General features: G+C 42.1%; 1 protein-coding gene across 2 annotated transcripts in view; it reads right to left on the reverse strand.

Annotated features, from left to right (window-relative positions):
• The window catches only part of lama4 (laminin, alpha 4), a 187887-nt gene that overhangs the window by 107491 nt on the left and 64460 nt on the right, over positions 1-15936 (reverse strand). For both annotated transcript variants that reach the window (XM_072251613.1, XM_072251612.1), the window contains exons 5-10: positions 14619-14830; positions 12197-12297; positions 10501-10681; positions 10096-10182; positions 3392-3543; positions 2247-2357 (exon numbers count right to left, since the gene is read on the reverse strand). In XM_072251613.1, coding sequence (XP_072107714.1) covers positions 2247-2357; positions 3392-3543; positions 10096-10182; positions 10501-10681; positions 12197-12297; positions 14619-14830 — 844 coding nt within the window. The remainder of the gene's footprint in view (positions 1-2246; positions 2358-3391; positions 3544-10095; positions 10183-10500; positions 10682-12196; positions 12298-14618; positions 14831-15936) is intronic.

Raw genomic sequence — 15936 nt, forward strand, 5'->3', positions numbered from 1 at the left:
CTGAAAGCAAATCTGCCTCAAGATTCAAAGTTCAGAGTTCAAAGTAAATTTATTATCAAAGTATGTGTGTATCATCGTATCCAAGCCTGGTATTGGTATTTGTTTTCTTGTGGGCATATACAGTAAATCTAACACAATAGAATCAATAAAAGACCACACCCAACAGGACAGACAAACAGCCAAATATGCAAAAGACAACAAACTTGCAAATACTAAAGAAATAATATTAATAAATCTATAAGCAATAAATATCGAGAATATGTTATTAAGAGTCCTTGACAGTGAGTCCATAGGCTGCGAGAACAGTTCACTGATGGGGCAAGTGAATCTGAGTGAACTTATCCCCCCTGGTTCAAGAGCCTGATGGTTGAGAGGTAAAAACTGTTCCTGAACTGGGTGGTGGGGGCCCTGAGGCTCCTGTACTTTCTTCCTGATGGCAGTAGTGAGAAGAGATCTTATCCTGGGTGGTGGGATTCCTTGATGATTTATGCTGCTTTTCCGAGACCGCACTCCATGTTGATGTGCTTGATGGTGGGAAAGGCTTTACTAGTGATGGACTGGGCCATATTCACGACACTTTGTTGGATTTTCTGTTCAAGGTATTGAACAGAGGCATTCCATACCAGACTGTGATGCAATCAGTCAATACACTCTCCACCCCACATCTAAAGAAGTTTATCAAAATTTAGATGCCATGCTGAATCATGACAAATTTCGAAGGAAGTAGAGGTGCTGCTGTGGTTTCTTCGTAATTGTACTTAAGTGCTGGACCCAGGACAGTTTCTCTGAAATGATAGCAAAGAGCAATTTAAAGTTGCTGACTCTCTCTAGTTCTTATCCTCTGATGAGTACTGGCTCATGGACCTCAAGTTTCCTCCTCTTAAAGTCAATAATCAGCTCCTTGGTCTTGTTGATGTTGAGAAAGAGGTTGTTGTTGTACAAAGGGTCTCTGGCACCTCATCCCACCAAGTCAATTATCCTTTCCTAATTAACCCAATTATACCTTGATAGGACTTCAAGTGATGTGATGGTAAAGTTCTGGAACAGACTGGTTCTTGACAGAGATGGAATCTTCTTTTAACTCTACATGAATAGATTAATTAAAGCATACTTGTTTTCTATATTTTAGGATATATAGGAAGTTGTGGAAGCACAGTGGCAATGCGGTTAACATGACAATTCCTGCTGCAGTATGTGATGCGTTCGTACGTTCTCCCTGTCACCACGTGGCCGCTTTGGTTTCCTCCCAAATTCCAAGGATGCACAGGTTAGGAGGTTAATTGTTCAGATGGGCGTAATTGGGCAGTCTGGTCTCATTGGAATGGAAGGCCTGTAACCTTGCTGTATCTCTAAATCAAATCAAAGAATCACAGTAAGACAATTTGGCCTGATATGACAAGCTGGTAGGAGAGTGACAGATGTAATCATTAAAAAAGGGTTGAATCAGTGACTTATTTATTTTTTTATTGAGATACAGTTTTGAATAGGTCCTTCAGGCCCTTTGAGCCTCATGCCTAGCATCCCCCTGATTTAACCCTGGCCTAATCACGGGACAAATTACAATGTCCAATTAACCTACCAACTGGTATGTCTTTGGACTGTGGGAGGAAACTGGAGTACCCGGAGAAAACCCTCACATTCCATGGGGAGAACGTACAGAGTCCTTATAGAGGATGTCAGAATTGAAGTCTGAACTTCAGTGCCCCGAGCTGTAATAGCGCCAGGCTAACTGCTATGCTACTGTAACATTAATAGTATGGCAGTTCTGATGAGGAATTGAAGTTACTTTCACTCCTACTTTTAGTCTTTAGTTCTTAATGAGATGTAAGGCATGGCCATTTTGCGAAGCCATTCATTGCAAGATTTATCGTTTGGTAGATTAGCTTTGTAATTAACATTAGGCCATGATTATTTGGAATTAGCTTTACATTAAAGAATCCAATTTACTTAACTTGACTCGTCTCTGCGCTGAAGTGAAGCCTGAAACTAATGGGCTACTGTCTGGCATTGTGGCTATGGACTCACTTTTGTAAACTTTAACTGTTTCCTGCACATTGGGTACTTAACGTGTTCTTTTTTTAATGGGTTCTATTGGGTTTCTTTGTTTCGTGGCTGCCTGTAAGGAACAAATCACAAGTTTGTATATAGTATACATACTTCGATAATAAATGTGCTTTGAACTTTTGACGTATGCAAAGGAATATGTGATTTAAATGATTCTGCAAAATAAAATCAAACACCAGTACCTTCTCAGCCAACGTATTAAGATCAGTAAGCAGAGACGTGACCGCTGTTTCAATATCACCAATCCAAAGTCTATGTGATTCTGACTGTTTTCTCATCTCAGTTATCTGGTTCTATAATGTAAGAAATAATAGATGATAAATACATGGCAGAGGAATATAAACATTGTCATCTTAGATTTCATTGGAAAGGTTTTAATCTGATCACTCTTTTGATGAAAGCAACAGGACGAGACACAGTCAGTAGAGCAGATATTTTTCAGACCAATGAGCAGCCTGCTGTCAAGAAAATTCTACATTGAAACAAAAGTGCTGGGGCAAATGGACATCTCACCACAAAGTCATGAAGCAAGGATACAGAAAAAAAGACAGAATCCCGTAAAATAAGGAGATATTGATTGAGTCAAGGAGTCATAGAAAAGTACAGCACAGCAACAGGTCCTCTGGCCCATCTAGAATATGTTGAAACTGTTTAAACCGTTTACTTTCATTGACTTGTACCAGGCCCTCCATACCCCCACCATCTGTGCTCCTATCCAAACTTCTCTAAAACATTGAAGTTGAGCTCGCAAAGACCACTGGTGATGGCAGCTCGTTCCTCACGGTCACAACTCTCTGAGTGAAGAAGTTTCTCATGCTCCGCTCAAAATTTTCATTTTTCCCCCCTTAACCCATGACCACTGGCTGTAACCCCACCCAGCCTCAGTGAGAAAAGCATTTACCCTATCTATACCCCTCATGATTTTGTATATCTCTATCAAATCTCCTCTAAATCCTCTACGTTCCAAGGACTAAAGTCCTAACCTTTTCACTTAGTTTCTCGTGGAAGATCAGTAGGCATAATTTAATATTGCAAGATTTCTTATTTTCTTTAAGTAACCTCTCATTTCATTTCCTTTAGCCATTTTCTATTTTGTACTTCAGTCTGCCTTTTTGAATTTAATTAGCATTGCCTTTTGTGGTCAATCCCATTATATAGAAAATGCATAGAATCCTTTATGAAATTACATATAGTATAATTCAAAGTCTACAGCATAATCCATTGTTATAACATCAATAAAATATCAAATTCAAACAAAAATACATTAAACTTTAATTTTCACTAATAATTTCGTGAGCGCTATTTGACTATTATTGCTAACACTTACGTTGAATTCGATTGCTGTGAGGTTTAATTTGTTTAATCTGCTGTTAAAGGCATCACCAGTAATAACATTCAAAACAGCAGACTTAGCTTCTTCCAGTGATGATCCTGCTATTTTCATATCATCAATTAAGTCCCCGATGCACTTGTCACATCCTGTTGAAATTATAGAACAGCTGCTCAGTTTGAGACAACAGGATTCAATGTTATTAGGTACTCCACAGATCACTTTCAGCATATTTTGCATTGAAAAATATGACTGACCTGAAGGTATTGGGGAATGTGAATCCCTGGGACTTTATAAGACATGGGTCAGGCAGCATTTGGAGTACTGAGTGCAGTTTTGGGCCCCTTATCTAAGAAAAGATGTGGTGGCATTGGAGAGAGTCCAGAGGCGGTTTGTGAGAATGATCCCAGGAATGAAAGGGTTAACATATGAGGAGTGCTTGACGGCTCTGGTGCCTGTACTACCTGGGGTTTAGGAGGATGGGTGGAGGGTCATATTGAAAGCTATTGAATATTAAAAGGCCTAGATAGTATGGATAAGGAAAGCAACACTCATAAAAGTTGCTGGTGAACGCAGCAGGCCAGGCAGCATCTCTAGGAAGAGGTGCAGTTGACGTTTCAGGCCGAGACCCTTCTTCAGGACTAACTGAAGGAAGAGTGAGTAAGGGATTTGAAAGTTGGAGGGGGAGGGGGAGATCCAAAATGATAGGAGAAGACAGGAGGGGGAGGGATGGAGCCAAGAGCTGGACAGGTGATAGGCAAAAGGGGATACGAGAGGATCATGGGACAGGAGGTCCGGGAAGAAAGACAAGGGGGGGGGGGAATCCAGAGGATGGGCAAAGGGTATATTCAGAGGGACAGAGGGAGAAAAAGGAGAGTGAGAGAAAGAATGTGTGTATAAAAATAAGTAACAGATGGGGTACGAAGGGGAAGTGGGGCATTAGCGGAAGTTAGAGAAGTCAATGTTCATGCCATCAGGTTGGAGGCTACCCAGACGGAATATAAGGTGCTGTTCCTCCAACCTGAGTGTGGCTTCATCTTTACAGTGGAGGAGGCCGTGGATAGACATGTCAGAATGGGAATGGGATGTGGAATTAAAATGTGTGGCCACTGGGAGATCCTGCTTTCTCTGGCGGACAGAGCGTAGATGTTCAGCAAAGCGGTCTCCCAGTCTGCGTCGGGTCTCGCCAATATATAAAAGGCCACATCGGGAGTACCGGACGCAGTATATCACCCCAGCCGACTCACAGGTGAAGTGTTGCCTCACCTGGAAGGACTGTTTGGGGCCCTGAATGGTGGTAAGGGAGGAAGTGTAAGGGCATGTGTAGCACTTGTTCCGCTTACACGGGTAAGTGCCAGGAGGGAGATCAGTGGGGAGGGATGGGGGGAACGAATGGACAAGGGAGTTGCGTAGGGAGTGATCCCTGCGGAATGCAGAGAAAGGGGGGGAGGGAAAGGTGTGCTTAGTGGTGGGATCCCGTTGGAGGTGGCGGAAGTTACGGAGAATAATATATTGGACCCGGAGGCTGGTGGGGTGGTAGGTGAGGACCAGGGCAACCCTATTCCTAGTGGGGTGGCGGGAAGATGGAGTGAGAGCAGATGTACGTGAAATGGGGGAGATGTGTTTAAGAGCAGAGTTGATAGTGGAGGAAGGGAAGCCCCTTTCTTTAAAAAAGGAAGACATCTCCCTCGTCCTAGAATGAAAAGCCTCATCCTGAGAGCAGATGCGATGGAGACGGAGGAACTGCGAGAAGGGGATAGCGTTTTTGCAAGAGACAGGGTGAGAAGAGGAATAGTCCAGATAGCTGTGAGAGTCAGTAGGCTTATAGTAGACATCAGTGGATAAGCTGTCTCCAGAGACAGAGACAGAAAGATCTAGAAAGGGGAGGGAGGTGTCGGAAATGGACCAGGTAAACTTGAGGGCAGGGTGAAAGTTGGAGGCAAAGTTAATAAAGTCAACGAGTTCTGCATGTGTGCAGGAAGCAGCGCCAATGCAGTCATCGATGTAGCGAAGGAAAAGTGGGGGACAGATACCAGAATAGAAGGAAAAGTGGGGGACAGATACCCCCATTTCACGTACATCTGCTCTCACTCCATCCTCCCGCCACCCCACTAGGAATAGAGTTCCCCTGGTCCTCACCTACCACCCCACCAGCCTCCGGGTCCAACATATTATCCTTCGTAACTTCCGCCACCTCCAACGGGATCCCACCACTAAGCACATCTTTCCCTCCCCCCCTCTCTCTGCATTCCGCAGGGATCACTCCCTACGCAACTTCCTTGTCCATTCGTTCCCCCCATCCCTCCCCACTAATCTCCCTCCTGGCACTTATCCGTGTAAGCGGAACAGGTGCTACACATGCTCTTACACTTCCTCCCTTACCACCATTCAGGGCCCCAAACAGTCCTTCCAGGTGAGGCAACACTTCACCTGTGAGTCGGCTGGGGTGATATACTGTGTCCGGTGCTCCCGATGTGGCCTTTTATATATTGGCGAGACCCGACGCAGACTGGGAGACCGCTTTGCGGAACATCTACGCTCTGTCCGCCAGAGAAAGCAGGATCTCCCAGTGGCCACACATTTTAATTCCACATCCCATTCCCATTCTGACATGTCTATCCACGGCCTCCTCTACTGTCAAGATGAAGCCACACTCAGGTTGGAGGAACAACACCTTATATTCTGTCTGGGTAGCCTCCAACCTGATGGCATGAACATCGACTTCTCTAACTTCCACTAATGCCCCACCTCCCCCTCGTACCCCATCTGTTACTTATTTTTATACAAACATTCTTTCTCTCACTCTCTTTTTTTCTCCCTCTGTCCCTCTGAATATATCCCTTGCCCATCCTCTGGGTCCCCCCCCCCTTGTCTTTCTTCCCGGACCTCCTGTCCCATGATCCTCTCATATCCCTTTTGCCTATCACCTGTCCAGCTCTTCGCTCCATCCCTCCCCCTCCTGTCTTCTCCTATCATTTTGGATCTCCCCCTCCCCCTCCAACTTTCAAATCCCTTACTCACTCTTCCTTCAGTTAGTCTTGACGAAGGGTCTCGGCCTGAAACGTCGACTGCACCTCTTCCTAGAGATGCTGCCTGGCCTGCTGCGTTCACCAGCAACTTTTATGTGTGTTGCTTGAATTTCCAGCATCTGCAGAATTCCTGTTGTTTATGGATAAGGAAAGGATGTTTCCTTTAGTGCAGGAGTCTAGGACGAGAGGGTCCTAGACTGGGGGTCCTGCATTGAGGGTCGTAAAATTAGAACAGAGATGAGGAGGAATTTCTTTAGTTAGAGGGTGGTGAATCTGTGGAATTCGTTGCACAGACGCCTTTGCAGGCCAAGTCATTGGGTATATTTAAAGCAGAGTTTGATAGGTTCTTGATTAATCAAGATGTCAAAGGATATGGGGAAAAGGCAGGAGAAATGGGGTGCAGGGAGATAATAAATCAGCCAGGTTGGAATGTCAGAGCAGACTCGACTGGCCAAATGGCCTAATTCTGCTTCTATGTCTTATGATCTTCTAATCTTATGGTCAAATCACAACTAAACAGGACGGAGCTAGCTGGAGTCTTTTAATTTGGAACTTGGCTGTTCCACAAGGCATTATTGAAATGCTTTAGCAGTAAAGGATCATCTGCCAATTCCTTTATAATTGATTTTCCAATGCATCGCTGGACCTCCCAGTTTGCCTTCAGCTGAACTATTGAGCCTGAAAGGCTGATATCTCCTGATAATATGTGGCTTCTCACCCTTGACCACAGAACACCAAAAATACTGTTTCTTGGGAAGACTGGGAGAAGCCTGTGCATTGTTGCGGCCAGGAGCTCCACCCCATGACTCTGGTGCTCCTTCAGTGCATCTTCAGCAGAAGTACTTTACTGAGTTGACCTCACAGTGTGGGCAGGTTCAGATCACCAGCAGGCCCAGTACATGGAGTTCCTCTAAGGAGGCCATCCCAGGTCTCCACAGCTGTAATAACATAATTAACACAGCAGTGTTGTACGCAAATTTCAGCAACATCCAGAGGAACTTTAACTCTTTCCTCTTAACAGTTCCTGCAGCAGAAAATATCTGATGAATTGAAGAGTTATTCTCATTTAGTATTGATGCATTGAACTCTATTTTACTCTATCCATTAGACAAAGGAGCTCATTTAGTCCATCGAGTCTGCTCAGGTAGTCAATCATGGATGATTTATTATCCCTCTCAACCCCATTCTCCTACCCTCTCCCAGTAACCTTGGACATCCTTACTACTCAAGAACTTATCAACCTCTGCTTTAGGTATACCCAATGACTTGGCCTCCACAGCCGTCTTTGGCAATGAATTCCACGGATTCACCACACCTTGGTGAAAAAAATTCCTTTTCATCTTTGTTCTAAAATAATATTCTTGTATTCTGGGGCTGTGGCCTCTGGTCCAATGATTCTCCCACTATTCAAAACATGCTCTGTACATGCATTCTATCTAGACCTTTCAATATTAGATTATGAAGACACATAGTCCTCTTTTATTGTCATTTAGTAATGCATGCATTAAGGAATGATACATTATTTCCTCCGGTGTGATATCACAAAAACACAGGGCAAACCAAGACTGAAAAAACTGACAAAACCACATAATTATACATATAGTTTTAACAGTGCACAGTACCATAACTTGATGAAGAAGTCGGTGAGCACGGTAAAGTTCAAAGTTTCTCAAATGTCCCACATCTCATGCAGATAGGAGAGGGAAGAAAAACTCTCCTTGCCATGCCGACCACAATCCGACTCTGAGTCATCCGAAAACTTCAAGCTCTGATCAGCTCTCCAACACCGAGTACTGAGCGCCATCTCTGTCCGAGTGATTCGACCTCTTTCTTGGTCGCCAAAAGCAGGCAAGGCCGGGGATTTTGAGGCCTACCTCCGAAAGATTCCCGAGCACACAGTAATAACAGCAGTGGATGGGCGTTTCAGAAATTTCTCCAGATGTTCCTCTGTGCTTTCACGTCTATCTCCATCGGTAGGTTTCAATGAGATCCCCCTCCCCCCATTCTTCTAAACGCCAGTGAGTATAGACTTAGAGCCATTAAATGCTCCTCATACATTAACCCTTTCATTCTTGTGACTGTCCTCCAGACCCTCTCCAATACGAGTGCATCTTTTCTTAGATAAAAGGCCCAATACTGTTCACGATACTACGTGCAATTTGACCAGTGCCTTACAAGGATTCTGCATCACATCTTTGCGTTTATATTTGAGTCCTCTCCAAATGGATACTAATATTGCATTTGCTTTCTTCACCACTGACTCAACCTGCGTTAACCTTTAGGAAGTCGTACATTCAGCCTCTCAGGTCCCTTTGCACTTTCAATTTCAAAATTTGTTCCCTGTTTCAAAAATAGTCTAAACCTCTATTCCTTCTACTAGCATCCAGGATCATACACTGGAAATTCATTGCCTTGACAGAGGGGCTACTGAATGTTAAATTACTTTACATGAAGACCAGTGAGGAAATATGGTCCTGCTGTTGTTTTGGCTCCTTGAACTAAAATTTTTATAAATCTCAGATGTTACAATATAAACTTTAAAAAGTTTGGCATTGGATGATTTAATCTAAAGTTTTCCATAAATATTTGGTTGTTGCACTTTCTATGTGCCTACAGATAAAACACTTTTGACATTAAAAACACAATTTTGTGAGGTCCAGTCATTAATAGTTTGCAGCATTTTGAGGATCATGTCAGCTTTTCTACTAAACATTCTACCACTAAAGCCTGTAATTACCAAGCTTCCATTCTCTTTTATCTGAGTCTCTAAACATTATGATCATATCAGGTCTATAAGATCATGTACTTGCCGTTTTAAAAAGCTTAGAATATTAATATTTTAGATAGCCACACTGAGTTCTGGGTGGTGGGATAGAATACATCTCTATCAAAGGAGGTGTAAAGCTCTCCTTCCTTCCGCTAGCCTGCAGGTCACCCTTGGGCAAGGTGTCGTACCTATTTAGTTCTCCGCCCGCCCCCCTTGATCAGGGTCATGTGAAGCCATGGGAGAAGGTGGTGGATGGTTGTATGAGCAGCTGGTGCATATCTCCAATCCGTGTTATGCAACCACTGACTCCAGGCAGACAATCTCTGAAGAGTATTGATAATGGCTGGGGTCACCCATCTTGTAAAGACACTGCCCGGAAGAAGGTAATGGCAAACCACTTCTGTAGAAAAAAATTGCCAAGAACAATCATGGTTAAGGACCATGATCGCCCACGTCCTACGACACAGCACACATTGATGATGATAGTGGCACTGAGCTCATTATATATAAAGCTTCTAGACTTACTGAAAGAATGGACAGAAAGAAATTCAGCCATCCATAAAGGTCAGAGTAATCTCACTACTTAGTTAATTACACTACGTAATGGAACAGTGCTGAAGGTACTGTCAATATAATTCACTATAAAACTTTCACACAATTATACTTCAGATGGCTGTTGCTTATAGGAGATATCATGACTTGTCTTGTCTTGTCTTTGGGGCGGCATGGTAACGTAATGCTATTACAGTGCCTGTAACCCAGGTTCATTTCTCACCACTGCCTGTAAGTTTATTTTCTCCCTGTTACTCTGGTGTTTCTCTAAATAAAATAAAATAAAATTGTCGGTCAGCAGAAACAGGGATTCAGAATATTATTGGAAAGTTGAGTTGATTCAAGGTACTTACTGACAACTGAGCAATTAACTGGAGAGTCGGTGGGTGCTGACATACACTCTCCTGTCTCACTGTTACAGGGTCCATCACATTCACACCCTATATGCAAGAAGAAAATATGAAATTTGGAAGTAATATGTTTCATTTTAGACTTTATGAGAATGATTTAATTTGGACTCCTAACTGCAAGCAATATCTTTATGAAAAAGTGCATAGATTAACAGTAATATTTACAATTGGTATTTTTTCTCCAACCGACTCAATTTGTTTCACTGTGCTTCTCATAGAAGATTAGTTTTGATCATTACATAAGCTAATTTTAAACACTTTTGCTTGTTCTAATCCCTTTCTTCTTTTGCTCTCTTTGCCTAGTCTTATTCTCATTAAAAACTTCCTTCTACAATGGACTGAACTTACTCTGGCAGCCATATGGTCCATAGTTCCAGAACCCATATAAACAGTGGTCACAGCGCTTTCCAGCAACTCCGTGTAGGCACGAGCACTGGCCGTTCAAAGGGTCACAATATTTATCCTTCACAGCCAGGGCACAGTCACATCTCGGACATCCGGAGCAGCTGCTGTATCCATAATAACCAATCTGCAAAAAAAAATCAGAACAAAATATAAAACAATAAAAAACTCTGAAGTTGTTAATTTATAGTTTAGAATTTACCCAGCTGTACCATAGTTATTTAAAAAGCAGTAAATATTTCGGTGTGTTTCCTGATCTAATTCATATACTGACAGCTAGTGAATATTTTATGTGTAATAATATTTGTGAATTTACTCTAGATTTGGAACCTTTTAAGTGATATTCAAGCAGCAATCACAGAAATGAGCAAACAGTTGACGTTTAGGATGGAGAGTTTTTTTTTCAGGACTGGAAAGGAAGGGGGAAGACGTCAGGAAGATTCCAGTCCTGAAGAAGGCTCTGGGCCCAACGTGTGGACTGTTTTTTCCTTCATTTCCACATATGCTGCCTGACCTGAGTTCCTGTTACATTTTGCGTGTGATGCTCTGGATTTCCAGCATCTGCAGAATTACCTGTGTTTATGTGGTATTCAAGCCTTATGTGACATAAAGGAAAAAATAAACTAAAATGATTTCAATATTAACTTGTATTTCCCTCATTATTAACCTGTGAATCCATGATACATTAAAAGTAAAGAGGTTCCAACATGTCAGTGTTACGTCAGGTAACACTATCACATTCCTGTTCGTTAGCGGTTAGTTCCTAGATCTTTCTTATTTGGCATGAATTGAAAATAATTTTACCTGGATTATAATGTCATTGTCCAGCTTTTGGGGGAATAGAAATTAAAAGCACATTTATGATTTTTTGTTTTAAGTGTTGCTAATGCAAATTTCCATTTCACTGCTGTGGTATATGGAAATGATTCTGTTCTCAGCTGAAGGAATTTGCTTTTCTCCTCACTTCTGAGGAGCATCAGGATGTCTCTACACAAGACCAAGACCTGACAAATTTTTAATAGGTCCCCGGCTAAGTTTAATTTGAGCCCCCTCCACAATCCCATTTCCTGAAAGGATGCCATGCTGTGTTTGACTCCAAAAATATGGAATAAAATTGCTGATTACAGCTACTGAGAAGCTGCTAAACCATTCTTCTATCAGCAAAACAAATTCCTGCTCTCTCTATACAGTGGAACAAATATTCCCAGCTACTTTTAAGTTTCCCCATACGCTACAGCAACCCCCCCCTAATCTCCTCTACCCCAAGGTAAAAAAAAGCCTTCTCAGCGGACACCTTAAACCAAGAACATCTCAGGTTGATGAAACATGTTGGATGCTCTTCCCCATATATTCAGTGAAAGACGTTCATAGACCAATCTACCACATTCTCTTTCCTTCAACTGGACCTCTCTCTTTCCTCTTTCCCTTTCTCTTTTCACTCTAATTTTCCTCCCTTTCTAACCTTCTAGTTACTAGTATACTACCTTCCTTAGTAAGACCCACTCCTTTCACCCCCTAGTTCTTGAAACCAGTTCTCTCTCTTCACCCCTGGATGATTGGAAAACAGTACTTTGTTCATAATATAATGGGGGAATTGACTGGTTTAATTCAATAACCTCAGAAGATTACTCGAGGTGCTCACCTCACAATGGTCACACAAGGCTCCAGTAACTCCTGGCTTACATCGGCAATGCCCAGTCGAATGATCACATTCACTGGTTCCACACTTCTGACAAGGACACTCTTTTAGAAATAAAAGGTATCTCTTTTAGTTCCAAGACAATTTAAGATCAACATCATTTCAAAGAAATCTGATGGCTTTTGAGAAATCTGTCGCAGTTCAATGGTGCACAGTTATCTTAAGCAAGCTTTTAGGGAAACAGGCATTGGCCAGAATTTCCTTAATTACATATCGCAGTAATAATTCCCTGTCAACACCCCTTGATGCCACAATTCCAGCAAGGATCATTTGTGCAAAGTGAAGCAAAAAACCTCATGTACTAAGGGTGAAAATGCATCTGCAGCAGCAGGGGCAATGAGAGGGGTAGGATTATATTTCCTAACACTAATTTGTTCCCAGAGCTAACCTTGTCTTTCCAGCTCCCTGTCATTGGAATGTAAATCCAGGGTAGGTGTCTGAAGAAGGACATTTCAAAATTAAAGAAGAGAATGCTGGAAGTAAATAGAACTTGAACACATAAAACATGTGTTTTAAATCAATAACCTTTGATCAGAAAGTACTTGTGATCATTATTGAGGGATGGTGCTGAGCACACCGGGATGCCAGCATGCAGGGTATTCAACTGAAATTTACTGATAGGCCTGCTTGTAGACAATGTGAACTCCTCCCATGTGGGAGTGGCTAACTGAATGGCATAGCAATATCACTATTAATTACCACTATATATCCCCACCCATTTCCTGTTTAATTTTTAATTTTTCCCATTTCTGTTGATGATCATTTGAATCAACAACTGAAACCACTAAGCCAGTGACATTATTTCCCTCTTTCCCTCTCTCCACAAATGCTGCCTGACCTCTTGATCATTTCCAATATTTTCAGTTCTTATTTCAGCCAACAAAATGTGCAAATCGAAAAAGAAGAAATAATAATAGATAAAGCAATGAATACTGAGAACATGAGATGAAGGGTCATTGAAAGTGAGTCCTTTGGTTGTGATGGCATTTCAATGATGGAGCAAATGAATTTGTGTGAAGTTATCACCTTCAGTTCAAGAGTCTGATAGCTAGGAGGCAGTAATTATTCCTGACCCTAGTGGTGAATGACCTGATGGTCCTGTACCTTCTCCCTTATAGGGAGCAGTGAGAAGAGAGCATGTCCTGGGTGGTGGGGGTCCCTGATGATGGATGCTACTTTACTGTGACAGAGTTTCATGTAAATGTACAACCCATCTTTGAATGCCGTTTAAACTTTGCCATCTGTTAGGAATGGGTTGTTTCATTATATGAGCCATTATAAAACCAGTAAAGATCTAAGGCATCCTTACAGTCTTCCATATCTGATTGTAGCATACCTCCCCAATAGAGTTCTCTTCGGCACGGACTAGAAGGGCTGAGATGGCCTGTTTCCGTGCTGTAATTGTTATATGGTTATATGTTATATGGAAATTTCCATTGATTACATTTAACACGATTTATAGGTTATAGCTGCTACCGCAGGTTAATGAGGAAATTTATTAAATCTCATTAGCAATTGTCAAAGGATTATGAGAAAGGTGGAAAATAAAATAATTATTTTCTAAGCAATAATAGGCATCCGTTAGTCTCATGAGACAATGGATTTGCGCCTTGGAAGGTTTCCAGGGTGCAGGCCTAGGCAGGGTTATATGGAAGACCGGCAGTTGCCCATGCTGCAAGTCTCCCCTCTCCATGCCACCGATGTTGTCCTAGGGAAGGGCATTAGGACCCATACAGCTTGGCACCGGTGTTGGTGCAAAGCAATGTGTGGTTAAGTGCCTTGCTCAAGGACACAACACACTGCCTCAGCCAAAGCTCAAACTAGTGACCTTCAGATCGCAAGACGAACACCTTAACCACTTGGCCACGCGCCAACGTCTAAGCAATAACAAGAACAGTATCATCATAGTAAACTTTCAAGAAAGTCATAATGTATTGCTAAAATATTTGGCTCATGCATTTGGGGTTTGATGTTCTTTCTGCTGATTGCGTGCTTTGTTTTTTTTTGCAGAGGGGTAGGGGCTTGATATTCTTGTTGCCATTTATATGATTTGTGATTTGCATGTGTGCTGGAGAGGGAGGGTTGATATTCTTGTTGTCATTTCTTCAATTTGTTTTTTTTCATGTGTGGGGGTGGTGTTTATCTTTGAATGGATTCCATGGTTTTCTTTGTTTCATGGCTATCTGGAGAAGACGAATCTCAGAGTTATATACTGCATGCATACTTCAATAATAATGTACCTAGAACCTTGATTCACTGCGAAGTATTACATGGAACTAAATAGACCAAAATATTTAATATCCAATTTTTTTACTTATTTGAAAGTCAGAAGAAATGTTGCACAATTCCAACTAGACAAACATACCCGTGCAGTTTTTGGCCTTGGTGGCATCTCCATAGTAACCCGAGGCACATTGCTCACAATGGAGCCCAGTTGTATTTCGCAGACAACTGCGGCAATATCCAGTTACTTCATCGCAGTCATCAAATATTAGGTTAGGATCGGAGTTGCCATTACAGTCACATTTTCTGCAACTTTGCTGTGCCAAAGGTGATCCATAGTAACCAGGTGCACATCTGGAATAACAAGATCCACATCCTTTAAAACCACAAGCAGCTGTGCCTTCTATTTTGAGGAGTTTAAATAACTTGGCATTCTTGAAGTGAGCCTCACTAACTGGTAGTTACTATTTTTGGAAATGGAACATGTTCTATCTTTGTACTGAGCATCATTATGTGTGGCATAGTAGTTCAGCAGTTAGTATAATTCTTTACAGCAACAATATCTACCACTGTCAGTGAGACGTTTATATGATCTTCCCATAACCTTGTGGGTTTTATCCGGGTGCTCTGGTTTCCTCCCACATTCCAAAGAGACATACGGTTAGGGTTAGTGAGTTGTAGGAATGCTAGGTTAGGGTTAGTGAGTTGTAGGAATGCGAGGTTAGGGTTAGTGAGTTGTAGGAATGCGAGGTTAGGGATAGTGAGTTGTAGGAATGCGAGGTTAGGGTTAGTGACTTGTAGGAATGCGAGGTTAGGGTTAGTGAGTTGTAGGAATGCGAGGTTAGGGTTAGTGAGTTGTAGGAATGCGAGGTTAGGGATAGTGAGTTGTAGGAATGCGAGGTTAGGGTTAGTGACTTGTAGGAATGCGAGGTTGTGGTGAGTGAGTTGTAGGAATGCTTGGTTAGCAGCAGAAGTGTGGTGACAGTTGCAGGCTGCCCCACCACCTCCTTGGACTGTGTTGGTTGTTGATGCAAACAACACATTTCACTGAATGTTTTACAGCTTTGATGTACATGTGACAAATAAAGCTAATCTTTAATTTTAATCCTTAATCTTAATTATGAGGAACCCTCAGCCAATCAAGGAGGATTTGCATGTAACTCAGTTGCTCCCTGGAAATTTTGCAAAAACGGTATCTTGTTGCCTTGGGCCCCGTTCAATTCAGCCACCTGGCATGACGGTCTTGTATTTCTAGGATAGATACATCCCAGATATATTCGCAGCCTGCTTTTTAACAACAACGTAAATGCATAGATCTGCCAATCAACTTCCCTGATAGTATCAACTACCTTATTGAACTTGTTTTAATTTAATCAAATTTTAATTGATTTCTGGGGAGTGGGAAACATCTATGTTGTGAGCAACATGCACAAAATGCTGGAAGAATTCAGCAAGTCAGG

Source organism: Mobula birostris, chromosome 2, assembly GCF_030028105.1.
Source record: "Mobula birostris isolate sMobBir1 chromosome 2, sMobBir1.hap1, whole genome shotgun sequence".
Classification (NCBI taxonomy): domain Eukaryota; kingdom Metazoa; phylum Chordata; class Chondrichthyes; order Myliobatiformes; family Myliobatidae; genus Mobula; species Mobula birostris.